Source organism: Varanus komodoensis, unplaced genomic scaffold (genome assembly GCF_004798865.1).
Source record: "Varanus komodoensis strain SLA01 unplaced genomic scaffold, ASM479886v1 scaffold70, whole genome shotgun sequence".
Taxonomy (NCBI): Eukaryota; Metazoa; Chordata; class Lepidosauria; order Squamata; family Varanidae; genus Varanus; species Varanus komodoensis.
In genome coordinates, this window is record NW_025336348.1 from 1,810,854 (window position 1) to 1,829,359 (window position 18,506).

Here is an 18,506-nt window from a genome sequence, read left to right on the forward strand (position 1 = left end):
TCAAAGCTGTTTAGCAGGAGCTCACAACTAACGTCAAAGGAAAACTCTCCATAACTACCAAAAAGTTAAAATTGGCTTCAATCGGGATCCATAGCAACCTTGAAAGAATAATTAAAAGCATCATTTATCCATATTCTGAATGCAATATTATTAGAAAGGTAAGGAAGTCTAAGGATCAGTGACATTCTAAGAGAGCCAGTGGGGAGTCTTGGTTAGATTGTTGGACCGAGAACCTGGGAGATCCATGCGGTCATGAATCTCATTGGGTGGCCTCGGGCCAGTATCTCACTCTCAGCCTAACCAACCTCACAGGGTTGCTGTTCTGAAGATAAAATTGAGCTGTTTAAGCCACCGTGGGTTCCATGCAAGAGGAAAAAAATGGGATCTAAATGAAATGTGATGATGATGATGATGATACATCAATAATAATAATAATCAAATAAACAGGCTCCACCAGCCAAAAATCCAAGGTTAGGACAGTGTTTTGGCAGAAACTTCCAAAGTCATGTAAGGAATACCTTTATTCATTCATTACAAAGTCCAAAAAGATATTCAGGAAGAAAACTCATCTGCACGGTAACAGCCTTACTTGACTGAACAGAATTCTTGTCCTCACCTTGCCCAGGTATAATATTGTAGAAATGGGACACACAACGCAAGCTGTTCCGGCACCAAACATTTCCTTCACCCTGTTCTCCTTCAAGGCAGCTTTCAGATCACCCATGGTAATGTAGCGCTCTGAGACTTTAAATTCTCCCTGCATAAGGAAGGCAGAGGTGGAACCAAATGACTAAAATCCATTCCCTTTCCTTACCAAGCAAACAGCTTTCTAGCCTAGTGAAGGTCAGCTAAAGAGGAAATCTACACATCTGATTGGTTAGATTTCTTTCCCACCTTTCCAACAAATGGCGCCTGAGGTAGCTAAGAACAATAAAACACGCAGTGAAATACTGTCTGGCTTTGAGCCGGCATCGGTTCCTCAGCCCAGCCTACCTCACAGGGTTGTTGTGAGGATAAAATAGAGAGCAGGGAACTACATAAGCTGCCTTGGATTCCTTGCAAGCAAGGACAAAAAGTGGCATATACAATGTAATGCAATCAAAAATAAATAATACCAATAAAAACAGCCAGTTCACCATTTTGGACTCCGCCCTTCACTTGTATCACCAGGGCAATTTGCAATAAAGTATTAACCACACCATACAAAGGCAAGATACAGAAAAATAATGGCTAAATTCTTAAAGCTCCCAGCAAACCTGTAAAAGCAGCATAACAATAGTATTGCATGAATCTGAGTAGAAGAGAGCAACAGGTGCTTGGGAAATAAGAATGGCAGCTGCATGTACACCAGACTGGGAAAGATATTCCGAAGCCAGGAAGCCACTAGTGAAAAGTCCTCGGCTGTCAGGGAAACCCTTCTAACAGGCACTGTTAAACTGCAGCCATAAGCAGCAAGGTGGGCAAATTGTGGCTTTACAGATGTTTTGGACAACATCTGCATGGTCTCTTAATTTTGGCGAGGCCGGCTAGGGCGGACGGGAGCTGCAGGCTCAGAAAGAGTGCGAGCTGCTCACGCTTGCACCAAGCCCGTTAGCATCCTTAGCAGGAGTGCCTTGCTGCGGTGGACAAGCCATAAGGGATCTGACCCTTCCCCTTGCCCAAACTGGAAAAAAAACATGTGCAAAGGAGCTGCTCTTAATCCCACAAAGGACCTGGAGGCAGAAGTCTTGCTAAAGTGACAGCTGAAAAGCTTCATGTTGAACTGCCCAGAAACCCCATCCTGCTCGCTGAGCAGCCCGTAGGCAGGGAGTCTGGATAAGGGCTTTTAGTCAAAGCCGCTTCGTTACACTTCTCTTTGGAAGACACCTACCCACTTGCGCGCCAAGTCCAAAATGCTCTGCCTCGTCACCCCAGGAAGAATGATGCCGTCCAGCGGTGGGGTCGCCAGCTCCTCTTCTGTCAACGCAAAGCATGTCAACACAGAAAAACAAGAGATCCCAAAACTGTACTCTTTCTGAAGGACAGTGGGAAAAGCAAATATGGCTGCGCTGGGGGACTACTATGAGACTTCTGATACGGATGTGCTTCCATCAGTCCCAGCCAGTGGACAGGAATGCTGGGAACTGTAATCCAAAGATCTGGAGGCTGCCAGTTTAGAGAAGGCTGCACGAAGTCGTAAGTACCGATGTGGGTAGCTGTAAAACGTTGTAAGCCGCCCCGAGGCTTCCGCGAATTTTAATTATTATTATTATTATTATTATTATTAATAATAATAATAATAATTATTAATAATAATAATAATAATAATAATAATAATAATAATAATAATAATAGGGAACTGGACAGCTTCACGAGGGAGGAGGCTATCCGTGGCTACTAGGCTTCTTCGCTATGTGCTCCCTCCTTTACCAGAGGCGGGATGCCTGCACACATCAGTTGCTGGGGGGCTTGGCCAGGAGGGGGTCTTGCCCCCCCCCCCCCCCTGGAGGGATCCTGTGAGCAGCTGTTTAGCCACCATGCAGACCAAGTGCTGGACTAGAAGGACTGTGGGACTGATCCAGCGTGGCTGCTCGGATGTTCTTAAGTAGAATCCTACAATTATTTCTTCCTCCATGATGCCATGCAGGTGAATTTGGGAGTGGATGGATGCTTACCACTTGGCCAGGAGTAATCTTAGAAACAGAGCGAGTCAGAAGGGGTCTCCCCGGCCATCTAGTCTGACCCCCGGCTCCAGCCAGCTCCACTCATGACATGCTTACCATGTATTTTATTGTGTTGTAAGCCGCCCTGAGGCTTCGGCAAGGGGCGGCATAGAAATGTTATAATAATAATAATGATAATAATAATAATAATAATAATAATAATAATAATGTGCATGTCCAACCTATCCTGAAACACCCTGATGGGTGTGTGAATGGCTTTCGATGCCCCCTTTAAGCCCCCATACTCAGCCTTTTTAAAAAAATGTGGGTGGGACATGATTGCCCACAGAAGCACACGGGGCCACCAGGCAAGGGACGCAACTGGGATTGTGCAGAGAAGTCGCATGTCGAGAGTGGAGGAGAGCAAGCTGCAGGCGGGGGCACCCCTGCAACCTTTAGCTTAGCTTCTGCCTAGCCAACCCCCCATGTGCGAGTGCTAGTTCATATCCCCGGCAGGCCCCCTAGCAATCCTAGCGCTGTTGCATTACTTGTGGGCTCCCCGTGGGGGCACGTGGTGGACCACAGCGGGAAGAGAAGCGGATCAGGTGGCCCTTTGGCTGGATCCAACACAGCTCTTCTCAGGTTCTTAGCACAGCCTGTGCAGGGAAGCAGGGGCAGAATTTTGTCTACAGGCGGAAAGCCACAAGTACAAGAAAAGTTGGGAGGAGAGGCCCTGAATCACGCCTGATGAGGCTTCTTCTGTGTTTTTTCATCGTCAAGACAGGCTCATTAGGCAAGAGTCTTGTTCCGTACTGAGTTTAGGGAGCAAAACGTGACAGCTCCTCTCTGCTTTTGTATACCCAAGACTGTGGCATCATTGACAGAGTCCCTCCATCTCCTACCTGCTCTTCCCTTTCTTCTTCCACCTTCAACTTTCCCTAGCACGATGGTCTTCTCCAGGGAGTCTCCTTCTCAGGGTGTGAAGGAGGCATGAGATGTTGTGGGGTGGGTTCTCCCCACCAAGACTCCCCCACCCCACAAACCTCAGCATTCCCACTACTCCCTTCCTGTTGCAATCGTATGTTGCAAATGTCCCTCACAACCTGGACCACCAATTCGGCGAACCTGTGCTTCTGAAACAGGAGGACTGCACACACCTGGGGCCCAGGCAACTATGTTGTTCAACCACATACCACAAAGATGGTGCCGAAGGAAAAACACATCAACTGCATTAAAACTGACAAGCCACCGTACCTCCATCTTCGTTTTGCCAATACAGGAAGAGATTCATGGTCCCAACTTCCGTAATCTGATGGTCATCCCCATACAGCCAGAGAACCTGCTGGCACCCTAATTCCATGGCTTCACGCTGGGCATAAATAGAAGAGCCGTAGTTCCTTTTGGAAACACAGGGAAAGGGCAGGCATGGTTACTGAGCAGGTCCTAACACAGAGCTGAGTTTTGCATCACAACCTAGAGTGAAGCTCCCTGTTGCATTAACTGCGCAACTGAAGATTCGTTGTATGCTTACTCCATGGAAAGCACATGTAGCTTCAATTCAGGCTGGAACCCTCATGCTCCACGATGGGAGGATGTAGCCATTCCTTTGAGCCATCTTCCTCCTGAAATTCCCTCTCCTACCATGGGGCACGGGTGGGACTATCCCCTGAAGTGACTGGATACATTTCAGGCCCAACACACAGAGGGAGAGGTATTGGGTAGGGGGCAATGATGCAGAGCGAAGGTTTGATCCTGCTGTCTCAGCACACAGCATTTGCTTATGCTAGACTAAATAGAAGATAACTTGGGCCACTGGGTGCTCATCACATTGTTGGATTATTGGTTTTTCCACCCCAGTAACATCCCCTGTAATGTCCAGTTTTAGAAGATGGCATCCATACCAAGCCCAGTCGCTGGAACCCTTAAAGAGATGGCAGGTTTTGAAATGGGGACCTTCTAGGTACAAGCGTAGGTTCTTCCAGCAAGCTATGGTCTATCCTTTCCAACTGGTTTCACAAACCAGCACCTCCATGTATTCAGATCAGATCGATTGGATCAGATCGGATCACTGTGGATCACCTACCTCCACTCAAGGAAAAATTTTCTACTTGTGTGCTGTTGAACTAAATCAACAGCTGTAGTGTAGAGACCTTTAGTTTTTCTGGCTGGTAGTAAGGGATGCTGGCAGGTACAAAGCCGGCCATGCCTCTGGATCCAGCAAACGCATTCTCAAAAAGCCTCTATTTCACTACACAGTGACAGAAGCCTTTGGCCTGAGCTAAGGAAGGAAGAACGCTTGAGACAGGCCTTCTCCCTTCAACTCGGCGCTGGATTACAGAATCTGCTGATGCTACCAAGAGGCATCTCAGGATGCTACCAACTTCCCGAGAACCAAGCAGCGAAGCTGTGACTTAGCTCCATTTCAGACTTCTAAGCACAGGGGACTTTTGTCAAAACCAGCTGCAAGTTTAGTTCATGACCAAAGTCACTGAGCAAATCTGTGGCCAGGCTTGCTTTTGAATGAAGTGCTGATCCAACAAGATAAAGGGGACCACAGGGATCTCAGTGGTAGCCCAGCATGAGAAATACCTACATTCAGCAAATCATTATGACATGGCCTAGAATTCAGGGCTTGTACGCCCTGTTCCAAACACACCTGCCCATCCCTCTGCTGAAAGACAGCCAAGAAAGACACACTAGTAGGATCTGGATAGCAGCCCTTAAAAATGAGCAGCCCTAGAGCTGGCCTAGGGGAGGGAAGCCCATGTTTGGGGTGACGGACTGATTCTAAAGAATGCCGGCCAGGCCCAGAAGGATTGGAAGAGACTGTGGCTCAGTGGCAGAGCAAATGCTTTGCATACAAAGCAACCCAGGTTCAGCCGCGGTTTCTCTGATGAAGAAGATCCAGTGGGGAATGATCACTGCCTGAGATATCAGAACGGAGAGTACAGAACTCGGTGGGTGATCTATAGGATCTGGTGCAGGCTGTTCCTATGCAGCTGAATGCAGCATGAAACTTAAGAACAGCTCCTGGCCTACATGGTCACACAGGATTCCAGGCAATGTTTGTGATGCACTCTCCTCTTCCGCCGGCCATTCTGGGATCAGAGTGGTATTTTTGGCATGGCCAGAAGCGCCATGAGTTCAGAATCGCAGGGACAACTAAAAATCAGTCTAAGTGGCAGCCTGCAGCACTCAGTGAGCCTGCCCTAGGCCAGGAGGAGTCGAACCCATCATCCTTTTGCTTAGGCCAGGCCTTCTCACGCACGGAACAGTTTGGTGCATGTGCTTCCGGTCTTCACATTGTGCCTGAAGACACGGTCACGGAGTAAAACTACCTTCCTTCCTATTAATTGCATCCCGCAGAAATGCATGCAGTACAGATACTATTAAGCTCCTGGGCTAGTGGGCCAAGAGCTGCCTGTTCACAGTGGATGAGGACAAAGCACGGCTTCCCTTTTCCAGGGCAAATACCACGTTCCACTTTCAGAAAGTGCCAGCCTGAGGGCCAGTGCGGGAAGGAAGATGGATGTGTATGCGTCATGCAAGGGAAGAACTATACAATTGGTCCACAGCAAGGGCTTCCATTGGCAAAGGCTGATTCCAATATAGAGCAATTAACACATTGGTTAATCCAGCAGTGGGTAATACACTAAATGACGACATCATTATACCTCCTGTTTGCTCTGAAATCTCTTCCAATAGCACAACTGCTTAGCTAGTAGTTTACTGGTTCACGGCAGGGATTACCGAGCAGCCTTATTGAACGAAGGAAATTTCACTCCAAATTTGCCATGGCATAAGCAGGTTTCTCCTACAGCCTCTGGGATAGGATAACTTCTGACACATTTTTTTTCTGGACAGCAGCCATGTTGATCAAAGCCGCTAAGTGGAAATCAGAAAATGAACTTCCTCTTACCAGATGGAAATGGAAAATATGGGACCTTGCACTGAAGGAGAAACTTACTAAACTCTTTGGGTACCAAGAGATCAAGAAGAAATTGAGACTGGTTAATACAGCACGGTATCCATGTGCTGATTTCACAAGTACTGAAGAGAAGACACAACAACCTTGTAAGACACATGAAACTTTATGGTGTGTTCTAGAAGGGCAGTGAGTGATAACCTTACCCAATCATTTTGCTTGGGCCAAACAGAGATCCTGAGCAATCAAAAGTCCCTAAAGAAATGTACGCACAGGTAGTCTACTCAAATTTGTTGTTTTTCAATGTTACTTTGAAAAAACTATAAAAAGAAGTACGTATTCCAAACAATCTTTGAGATGTGAATATGGAGCAAAGCAATAGCAGTTGTTCTTAATTTGGAATAAAGTGGTGGTGTTCTGGGTGGATGGATGGCGAAAGGGTTGGGGAAAACTGGCTCGTGAAGGTTCCCCAGTTTGTCCACCGGCTTCTCTCCCAGTCCTTTCATGTGGTTAACACAAGAGAAGGGCTGTTTGTCTCCAGCAGTGACAAGAGACAAACATTTACTTCCTCAGAAACAAAGAGGCACGGAGCAACATATGCACTGAGAAAAGGACTCTGATATTGCCACTCTGCTCCTGCCTGAAAAAGGCAGTTTAACATAGTCTAACATAGTTTAATGGTAGTTTCCCTTTAACACATGGGGATTTAATATTCGTACACTTGCAAAGCATGCATGGAAAACAATGAACTATGGATTAAGTGTACAGCTTTTCCTCTTACCCTCCCAGTTTGCAGTCCCCCGTGCCTCCTTTCCAGGCCCGGACGTATTTTGGATCTGCCCACAAGGATATGGGGTTGAAGCTCCCGCTGGAGAAATAGGGTCCCACAGGGCTCAGGATCACATACAGAAGTGCTTTTGAGGGTTTCTTGACTCCAAGCGAGGGCTGCATAATGGAAGCAAAGGCAATTCTGGATCAGCAGGAGGTTCATGTCTAGTGAAGGCATCATGGTTGCTTTTGAGGCCTAGTGGGAATGGAATGACTATGTGGAACCAGAAGGAAAACTGGAAGAGGGGCCCAAAGAATCTCAGATCGTGCCATTGGCTGACCGATCTCTGGGTCCTGGGAAGGCGAGTTACTCGTATTTTGGCCACATAGTGTGAAATAAATCGCTTGTTGCTGAATGTTCCCTGCTCAAGCTCCCAGTAAGGCTGCCAGAAGTCCTTGCATCCGACCTTTCAGAAGTGCACCTGCAGCAACGAGCGGATGCTAATCTTGCACCATCTCTGTGCCACAGTCACTCACTGCAGCACATCCAACTATTGTCAGAGGGGTAGGAGCATCCAGGTTGTTTGGTGTGTGGGAGGCCATCACTGACATGCACACCTGTATCACTTTCTCCCCCTCATTAGAAAAGCTCGTATTTCAAAATGACTTGGAATAGCGTTCTGTATTATTTATTAGATTTATATCCCGCTTTTCTCTTATGAAATCAAAGCAGCTTACACCATTCTCCTCCATCTTATCCCCACAAGAACAACCCTGTGAGGTAGGTTGGGCTGAGAGTCTGTGACTGGCCCAAAGTCACCCAGTTGGCTCCATGGCTGAGTGGGGACTAGAACCCAGGTCACCCGAGTCCCAGTCCTGTGCTCTTAATCACTCCGGCACACCGGCTCCCACATTTTCTGTAGTCAGAGGTCCAACCCCATGTGAAGCAAGGAAATGCTCACACAATTCTGCATTGCGCAGGAGGGCACAACCTCCAGATTGAACACACATGTGCATGAAATGCAAAGTTGTGTCCAAATAAGCTCCAAGTCAAGGGAGGCTGGGGTGCTTCCTGTCTGATGGGCTGCTTGTTGGTACCCAAAGTAGTGCAAGAGCTGTTCCTCCTGCAGTCCGGCTGCATACCAGAAATAAACAATATAGCTGGGGAAATATCTGACATCATATGAAGAAGAATGAAGGGCAGCAAATGTATGCAGTGAAATGGCGAAAGATTACCACTAGGTGGCACTGTAATCAAGGGTAAACTGAACACACACACACACACACACACACACACACACACACACACACGGAGTTGGGGCGGGGGGAGCTGCCTGCCATGCCTGCTTTTACAACAAACAGATGTGGTTCCCATAATATCTTTTTGTCCTTTTTTCCCCCCTGGGGGTTGCTTCATGGAAACCAGTTCCCAACCAAGATGACTCTCTCTTCCATACAGCACAGACCTTAAGGATACATGAAAACATGTGTTTTTGCCCTACGTGGGAGAAGAAGGGCACAGGGAAGGCCTTGTGTGTGAGGCAATTCAGATCAGAAAGGGAAAGGGGGTGTTTAGCCCGGGCATGTGCAATAGGTCGCGGAGGACGGGATCCAAGCAAATATCCACTGCAGTTTTGATTTTAATGTGAACTAAGTAGTGGCTAATCACCCTTTCAGTGGAACCTCATCTCCATTCAGTAAGTTCAGACCCCCACACTGGGGGGGGGGGGGGAGTTGTGCAATGCCTAAGGGAGCCTGGCAACACCCCAAGTATCCCAGAGATTCTACCTTTTGGGGTTGCAGAGAGAAGTTGAAAAGAGTGTTAGTCCTACCCCCACAAAAAAGCTTGAAATGTTTTTGTCTTTTCCATCAGAACATCATGATGATTACAATTACTTGTATTATCAAAATTAACCAGGGGCTGACCATCACCTTTCACCTCTGCGTCTGCTTTCTTGGAACCCATTCAAGTATGAGCTGTGTGCTTGAACTGCTCATAGAGGAGCAGCCTCTGTGCTCATGCCTGAGCATGTTTAGACTAAAAAAAGGTACTCCCAACACACCCCAGAATGATCGGATCACTTCATTTAAGAGAAGGGCAGTGCTAACAAAATAAAGCCAAGGCACCCTCTTTCAGATCACACATTGTCAGGAAGATTTGGCATTTCTCCCACACCACCCCATAATAGGATGCTCAGACCATTATTCATTTATTTACACTTATTTCCATTAAGTGGTGGAATTCTGAAGTGACAGAATGGACTGTACTATTTCAGAATCCAGAAGGGGCAATGTTTGAATGCTCCTTTGCAAAAAGAAAAACAATAATTAATTGCAATAGAAAACAAACAGAGCGATGAACAGGTTGGACAGAACATTTTTCCTTTTTTGCACACAGAGCATCTTGATGGGGGGGGGGGAATTCTGAAACATGAACCCCCCTACCCTCAGCACAAAGTAGTATGATCCATTCTGCCACCTCAGAATCCTGCCATGTTTAGGCCAGGCCCAAATGAAAATTTAGCCCAGAACAAAGCACAAAGAAGAAAAGAAAGGAGAGGAGAGGAGAGGAGAGGAGAGGAGAGGAGAGGAAGAAAAAAGCTGGGTTTATTTTTCCTACCTCTGTTCCAATTAAAGTAGGGCGAATATACAAGCTAGCAGAGGTTGAATATGGCACCCACTCCTTTTCAACTTCCACCAATTTCCGGATACACTCCAAGAGCTCTTCTTTGTCGAACCCCTGGAAACGAGAGGAAGACAGTGTGTAAAAATAACTTTTACGGGGACATGGCCTAATGGGACATTTAATTAGGCTATCAATTCAGGGACCGTGACGGTTCAGTGCTGTTTAGCACACTGCCATTAGTGTATGACAAAACCACGATGCCCAAAAGTCTTATGAATTCAACCATGCAAGAAACGAACCAGCTTGCTCAATTATACCGCATTTGCAAAGTGTATTTTTCAGTTCTCAGTCTCTAACATATTGGAAGGTTTCTCCCCGGAGATGCACAAAAGGAGGTTACAAGTAACTGGAGACCTACAGCTAAATCTGACCCAACCTCCATCCCTAGCGTAGCTTCCAACACTGTTTCCCCTGATCGTGCATCTCAGACAGCTCAAGACACAGGCCGAGGGCTCCTTGAAACCTGTTCTGCAGCCTCGCCTGCCCCCAAACCTCTCCGTGTTCTCTCTCCCGTGCTGATGATTTGCTTTAAGACCCTTTTGATTACTATGCAGGCTGCATTCTGGTGTTGTGAATCAGCCCCATGCAGCCAAAGTGGACTAACATCCACTGACACAAGAAAGAGTGCACCGGTTTTGCACTTCAGGTGAAGATTTTATATGCATGCTAAGCTACCTTGTGAGTCTTTGCGCTTTAAGGGAGGAATAAGAAATGCTTAAAAATAAATGCATTATGCATTTCTGCAGCTAGGCCTGCAATGGGTTCAGAGGAGGGCAATGAAGATCATCAGAGGAATGGAAAAAAAGAACCCAAGTAGAAAGGTGAGGTGGTGAATGAGCTCCAAAACACCAAGGCGAGGTGCTCCAGGACCTATTTCACAGAAAGGAAACTCATGACACATAAGTGGGCCAAGAACGCCAGATGGGGCCCAAAGGCATTCTGGGAAATAAAGATGGCCTTGGCGAACATTCCAACAAATAAAATGGAAACCAAGAGAGGCAGAGAGCCAGGAGGGCACTAGGAACGGTGCCACGGGCACATGGCTTGGAAGGCCCAGTCCTGTTTCTTCTCCTTCATCCACTTCCACGCCTATGGCTCACCATCGTCAGGCGTGCCTATAAAGGAGGTCGTGCAGCAACCTGAGTTCAGAGAGGGGCCCGGGATGGTGAGGAACTAACTCCTGAGAATATCCTTTCTGGAGATGCATTTACAAAACAAGCACGACAGAGCAATACCGCAACATCTGTAGGAAAATGTGTGAACACATTTGCCTCTTCCTAGCAGGCCTGATCCAGCCCATGGGCCATCCCTGAACAAATTGGCATTGGGATGGAGAGCTGCACAAACAGTTCAGACCAGGGATTTGTTGGATATCTGATCGACTGTCATCATCCCACACTTGAGATGAAAAACGAAATCCACTTTCCAGTAATGGACTGCCATTTATTGCATAATGGTCACATGAAGTGGTCCCATCTCCCATTTTGCTCTGAAGGCAGATTCTTCATTCTAAGGGAGCTCATGATCTTGCAGCCTGTGTCAACTACAGGTTGATCCAATCATAAGACAAACTTTCACCAACTCTTAGACCCTTAAAAATCTCCTTGGCAGGAGTGTTATAAACACAGATGTAAAGCATTCCTGGAATTCAGCTCACGCTACCAGCTGTCAATCCTTGAAAAGTTTCACTGCTTTGACTAAAAGAACCACCCAAAAATAAAAAGGAAGGAGGAAAAAGAAGAAGTTTGCGTTACGCACTGGCAAAGTCGCCCGCAGGGCTGACCGCAACATCCTGTCCATGTTGAGCCTTGGTCGAAATAAGCGGATTTTGCCATCCTCACCTCGGTATGCCTTCATGCCTTCAAAGAGCTAAAGGAACAAAGAAGAGAGCAATTGAGAATGCGGTTTCAGGGAGTGATCAAAATCATACCTCTTCTACTAAAATATTCTTCCAAAATACTTTGAAAATAAATGCATATTAATTCAAAATGAGATGATCAATAGTTTTACATGTTTGAAACATTAGTGCTCAACAGTTGCTAAATAATCCCTGCATTCTTCCACAGTTGATAAATAAGGATTATTGCATGCGAAAGTCCCCCTTCCTAATTTTACAAAAGAAACATCCATCTGTCAACTCCAACATCTTATTAAGGGGCTCTGGTACTTTGACTTCCCCGGGGATGGAACTTCCTGCTACAGACATCCTGTTTGGCCCTGCTCCCTTTGGGACTGAGAGCTTTTACTGGTGGATTTGCTAGACCCTGGGAAGGGAACCTGTTTCAGGTGGAAGCAAAATAGTGAACCACCGTACTTTCCACTCGGTGAGATAATCATCCTGCCCATTCCATATTGAGAAATGCACCTCTCTCAGCATAGAAAAAAGTTTTCTCTTTGCTAGTTGTGTCCCCAGCTAAGGGCACTATGTGCTGGCACCAAGGGGAGGCAGGGCTGAACTGCACTTCTCCGACGGGTTCAGTTCTCTGCATTGCACAAGATATTCTGCCCATGAGAAGAGCGCCTGAAGAGACTCGAGCAGCGGTGGGGTGAAAAAAAATGAAGCCTGATGCATGAAGTTTCAGCCAGCACTGGAAAGTCCCTGCCTTCACATACCTCTTGTTACTAGACATTTAGCTGATTCATCTGCCAAGTATAAATCAGTAACTGATAATTTAAAATGAGTGGAGATGTGAATTAGAGGCATATTTGTTTTGCTTTCAAGGCTATGGGTTGGTTCAGTCAGAAGTATTCCAAAAATGAGCACATGCTCATGTACATCTCATTTCTGATTTCCAATTGGCGCAAATTTCCTCTGTAGACTGAATCACCCTTACTTAAGCCTATGGAGGGAATTTGTGCAAATGAGGCATGCTGAACAAATTTGCAAAGATTTGCACAAATCTGAAATTCAATCCCTGCTCTATTGGCGGAGGCTTCCCATTTTCATGGAGCAAGCAGCAACTGCAAATGTGAATGGAATGAGATGAGAGGTGAGGCCATGTTTGAAGAATCCTGGGCTTGTTTGCCCATCCCTAACAGAGCCAATCACGTTCAGCTAAACACACGTAGACGCTGCCTTCAAAACTTAGAAAGCACGGCGTTTTGAAGCTCCCTTTCTAGGGACAGGGAAGATGAGGGTCCACCCCCATATTCCCAGTGTCTGCATGTGAAGAACACAGGTGCCTGCTTTACACTGAGCCAGGCCCTTGGTCCAGCTAGCCAGTATTGTCAGCACTGACTGGCAGCGAGGGTTCCCAGAGGGTCCAGTTTTTGTACCCCGGCCTGTAAATGCCGGGGACTGAGTCAGGGACCTTCTGCGTGAAAAGCAGGTATTCTACTACAAAGCCCGGTAGAACACCTGAAGACACCTGTGATGAAGGCATGAAGCAACTGATACTAAGCACAGGTTCTCCTTCCAACAATGCCTGCAGGTTTTCAATGTAAACCGAATCACATCTATTCAAATACAAGCCACTCTTGTGTCCGCATGGGGCTTCCCCCCTGAAAGTGTGGAATTGCAGCCTTTGCTGATTAAAACAGTAAATTATCATAGTTCCTTAACTACTGCAGCCTTTCCAATGTTCTTGCTTTGTTTGCCCCCAGAATTTCAAACAATCCTTGCATTCATGAGAGCTAGAAACTTATTTTATCTGTAAGCAAGAGTCAGAATCCTCAAGATTTTATCTTGAGCCTGGGGCAGCACCACACGCAGCCTTTTGGCTCTATGTCATTCACCTGAATTTATAGCCATGGGTACAGAAGAATCTAAGGATGAGTTTGCTTATTCGTGGCCCCAGAGACTTTCTCTGAAATGAAACTTGCCCCTCAGGCTGAGGGAACTTTAACATCCCGCTACAGACAGAGAAGCTGAAGGTTCAGTGGGACACAAAGTCTCTACTAGGAGCATCTCTGTTACCAGTTCAGTGAACTGACCTTCTGCACAGTTCTGTGAAGCTAAGCAGACATTTTTCCAGCTGCAAAGTGGGTGAAAGATGCTCCAGGGCACCACAGCCTCAGACTGTTCCCTATTATTACTTGCCATTACTCAAATATGCCTCAGAGTTTGGAGGGGGACCAAGAATGAAATCATTGTCCAAGAACAAGCAGGCCTTACTCTAGCCCTTTCTGTCTGTTCCTGGAAGGACAGGAAGTATCTCTCACACTTGCAGGGCCCAGACCGGCCTTTTCAGCAGCAACAGGAGAAACCAGCGGGGAATTCCGGACATGCTGGCAGAGCTGAAACCGGCTGCTCACAATGACTAGTGGGAGGAATTTTCCCACTGCAAGGACAGACAGAGCTGGGATTGGAAGCCCGTACGGTTCAGGGAAGAAAAATGTGTGCTGAGTATCCCAGGTTTGCTTCAGCCATACATATCCCAAGTCTTTCGCATCAACACTCCTTACAGGACTGCCATAAGGACTGCTGAGCTGATCTACTCCAGCTGCCTTTTCTGTAATATTTCTTTGGAAAGCACAAGAGAAATGAAGACATTCGTCCTCATTTACAAATACCCCATTCCTGCTTGGGGGTGAAATAAAAATCACCAGGAAAAGTTGACATTCAATTAAATTCACTGAAATTTCTCCTTATGTAATTGGGAGGCAGATGCTGGAAAGATATTAGATAGTAGACCGGCCTTCCCCAAACTTGATCCCCTTTCAGTGGGTTGGACTACAAGTTCTAGCAGCCCTGGCCAGCTGCTGCCTAACATTGATGGCAGTTGTAGTCCCAACACAACGAGATAGCACCAGGTTGTAAAAGGGTGTGCTATAAAGGCCTGTCTGAGCTGAGCTCGGGGGACAAAACACACAGAAATCAAGTTTGCAGGATGTTCTCTTTTTCTACCAGAACTCAAGGCCCGCCCAGCCAGAGTCATGTAGAAAAAGCAGCAGGGTCAGAGTCAATTAACCACTGTACCCCATCAACTAAATTGCATCAATTCAAGCATAAATGTTGTTGTGAATATGAAAAACGGCTGCTTTGGGTCCTCGTTCTCAAGGGCTGCTGGCTGATCTCCAGAAGAATCAGAATTGGAAGCAGGGGAGATGCAGCAGGAGACCTGGGAGCGTGGGCAAAGCCGAGGAGTGTAGATGAGGGAAGCGGAGGTGCTTATCTCAAGGCCAGACTCCCCAGGTGGGGGGAATAACCAAGGTGTACAGCTGGCAGGAGGGGACCCGGAGCAGGGGAGTTTCTCAGACAGAGATGGGGCTGCCCAACTCTTGACCCCATGGCCTGGAGGGTCAAGAGGAGGGTGGCCCAATTAGAAGATCAGCACGAAGAGAAGAGGCACGCTTGCTTTCAGGTGGGGATGGGGCTAGGCACTCCCATAATGAGAGTTCTTCGAAGTGGGTACTAGATTGGGTTCAAAGAACCACTCTGTGCACGCTCAGAGATTCATTCCAGGAATTTGTGCATCTGGGAAATGCTTTGTTCAGTAAAGAACATTTTCCAAGAAGTGTCTGTGGCACTGAATGGGTGAAGGGTGGAACCATAATTCATGACAAATTAAATGCTGAGTTCAAGGGAAATTCTTAGGCCTGGCCTGTACAGCTGCACATAGCGCGGCAGAAACAACCAAGTAATACTCATATTGCACGGGTGAGAATTACTAAGGCTGGGAGACCAGCCACTACAACCAGACTGACCCAAGCAGAGACTTTTTTTTACAAAGTTGGAACTTTTACTTGCTTTTTATACAACCGGGAAATGCGATCCCTTGCTGAACGACTATAGTTCATGGGGAAACCTGCCAGTAGATCTAAACTTCCTTTCCTTTCACCCCTCTGGAGAGGATGCCTTACTCTAGGGACATCGTCCCTTGGTACCTGGAGATGGACACCGGGCACCTCAGTGGTGGAATGCTGCTGCTGAGGATGCCATGGCATCAATACAATTTTATTCTTCCAAGCTTTTAATGGATTGTGTTTTAACTACTGCTCTCACTGTTTTATTACTGTTTGGCATTTTTACGGCTGCAGATTGTTTATGGTTGTTATTATTATTAACTACTGCTTCTTGTTTTTCCCCGATTAATCTGGTTAGCAGCTGCTATATATTTTTGTACTGTAAGGCAGACTTTCTTTTAAAGAACTAAATGAATGAATAAAATATCACCAAGATGGACCCCCTGGTAGATCTTAAAAATTGTGATGCGTACACAGGAGGAAGTAGTCTTTAAACTGCATGATAGGCTTAAACTATTCAAGGCCAGTTAATGAGCAGCTTTTGGTCCGGTTCCCAAGAAAACAGTTAGAAAAGTTCTTAGGCTGTAATCTTACATTCACTTTCCTGGGAGTAAGCTGCACTGAATTCAACAGGATGTATGTCTGAGTAGACACATACAGGACAAAGGTGTCTTTACTTTTTTTCCCTTTACCGTTCATGCATGCAACGTGAATACTTATGAATCCCCCCCTGCAGCCCCCCCAAAAGGAAATGCATCATTGGAAAAAGGACAAGATAGCATCCATTGCTAGGAAATGTGCTAATTTATATGCACAGAAGTAATGCTCAGAAATGAAGCACATCCCACTATAGGTGGCATTGCTGTGAACGACTGTTGGACAACCGTTGTGATTCTTGACATCAGAATTGGACTGGGCAAGCCTTCAAACAGAGGACTATCTTCTGCAAAAGAGGAGAAATGGTCACCCTACCAGTGGCTGCACATGGAACAGCAGCCACGGGGGCACTAATCAGTTTCAACTGCTTTATTGGCAAGTCCGGTTGAGGGTCATCATGGATGGATCCACACAAACAAGATGAACAAGGATCTGGATTCTGCCACGTGTCTGCAACACACAAGCTAGGCCACGGACATAGCCAGCAGAGCCAGGATTATCAGGGGAGTCACAGACCACAGGAGATGGAGAGGCGTGGGGTGGGGTGGGGTGGAGAAGGGCATGCCAGACGTGTCGTCTCATGTTATACCCACTGTGTATTCATTGAGCCAGAGCATTTGGAGCAGTTTCGCCTCTGTCAGTCCTCTTGGCTAGAGGAAACGTGATGCAAAAAAAAGGGTAAAAAGAAAAGGAAAAGAAAAACAATGGGGGAATATATAAAAAAGAAGAACATATGCATTATTAGCAGTGAAGAGTTCAGACACTGGGCGTTACAGCAACAATGCTACTTTGAGAGAAGCAACACATCCAGGACTCAGCATGGTTCCATGCTCTGTATGAAAACAGAGAGCCCGTCATATGGCCTGTCCCAACCTGCCGCCCTTCGGGAGTGCAAGGCTCAATTTGCAGGCAGCATGGCCCATGGCTTGGAATTGTGCCCACTGCATTCCAATCTGGAGGGCATCAGGTGGGGAAAGGTGCTGCAGAACACATGAACCTCCTCAGCCAGAAAGACCTGGAAAAAACCACAAGGTTGGCATTTGGGAGGCGGGAGGTTTTTAAAAAGCGATAATCAAAAGCAAAAAGAGTATGGATAACTTGGAAAAGCCCAGTAGAGTTTTCCTAAGGGGCTAAGAGGGTAGGTGGGAAAAGGGGTTTGGGACCAGATTCTCCTGGAAAGCCTGGGGAGCATTGAGATGCCAAAACAAAAGGACCCTTGGAAAACTTGCAACGGAAAGAGGATTAAAGCACAAAAACGCCCCATGCCTCACATTTTCTCCACATGCTCTTTGGCAGCAAAAATGTGCCCTTAAGTGAGGCTCTGACACAAATGGAAGTATAACATATGCTGCTTTTATGGACACAGAAATGGCAACACTGGGCAGTCAGTGCCTCCAAGGGTTAACCATGCTGGCTTCTGGCAGCCACTCACTTTGGTTTCAAGCATGCAACTGTGCTACACTGCCAAAGAAGAGGTAATGGCACAGCAGACCCAGGGCTGGCCGCAAGGGGAGGCATGGCTGGGCACTTGCCAAGGGCCAGCTCCCCAGCAGGGGGCCACTGACAAGGCCCCTAGAATTCCTACTCTCCTTCACCATCACCATCAGCTTGCTCACCAGCTTCTCCTTCTGGCTTAGATGACGGTAGTTGTGAGGAGGACAGGAGATGCCATAGCCTAATTACTCCATGGCTTTCTGCCAGTCAAAAATCAAGTGGTAGCAGTGATCAGAAAGAGGGCGAGGAGCAGGAGCAACTGATGGCCAAGGGACCGAGCAGGTGGGAGGTGCCTTCCCAAAGAGGACTAACAAACTGGAGCCAGCACGAAGAACCAGTGAGAATTTGGGAGCGGAGAGGCAACGAATTCAGCCAGCTGAGCCATGGTGGGGAGAAGAAATTCACAGTGTACCTTCATCTGCTGGTATCTGGAGCACCCAATGATGATTTGAAGGTGCGAAGGAGCCCGTCTCAGGGAGGGTCCTTTCATACATTCTCAAATGCCATCATATGGGGTCAGCAGACACCTTCATCTTCAAGTCATCCAGGCTTGAGTGATGAAATGATATATGTGCAGGTACGTGGCCCAGTCTTAAAAAGTATGTTGCTTGGAGTTTCACAACATGCATGTTTCAGAACCAAATCATAG

At 46.8% G+C, this 18,506-nt stretch overlaps 1 protein-coding gene across 4 annotated transcripts in view; it reads right to left on the reverse strand.

The window, feature by feature from the left end:
- The window catches only part of BCAT1 (branched chain amino acid transaminase 1), a 67,780-nt gene that overhangs the window by 8,903 nt on the left and 40,371 nt on the right, over nucleotides 1-18,506 (reverse strand). For all 4 annotated transcript variants that reach the window (XM_044452196.1, XM_044452195.1, XM_044452194.1 and 1 more), the window contains 6 exons: nucleotides 11,780-11,890; nucleotides 9,956-10,075; nucleotides 7,349-7,512; nucleotides 3,897-4,039; nucleotides 1,871-1,956; nucleotides 617-757 (listed from right to left, as the gene is read on the reverse strand). In XM_044452196.1, the coding sequence (XP_044308131.1) occupies nucleotides 617-757; nucleotides 1,871-1,956; nucleotides 3,897-4,039; nucleotides 7,349-7,512; nucleotides 9,956-10,075; nucleotides 11,780-11,890 (765 nt within the window). The remainder of the gene's footprint in view (nucleotides 1-616; nucleotides 758-1,870; nucleotides 1,957-3,896; nucleotides 4,040-7,348; nucleotides 7,513-9,955; nucleotides 10,076-11,779; nucleotides 11,891-18,506) is intronic.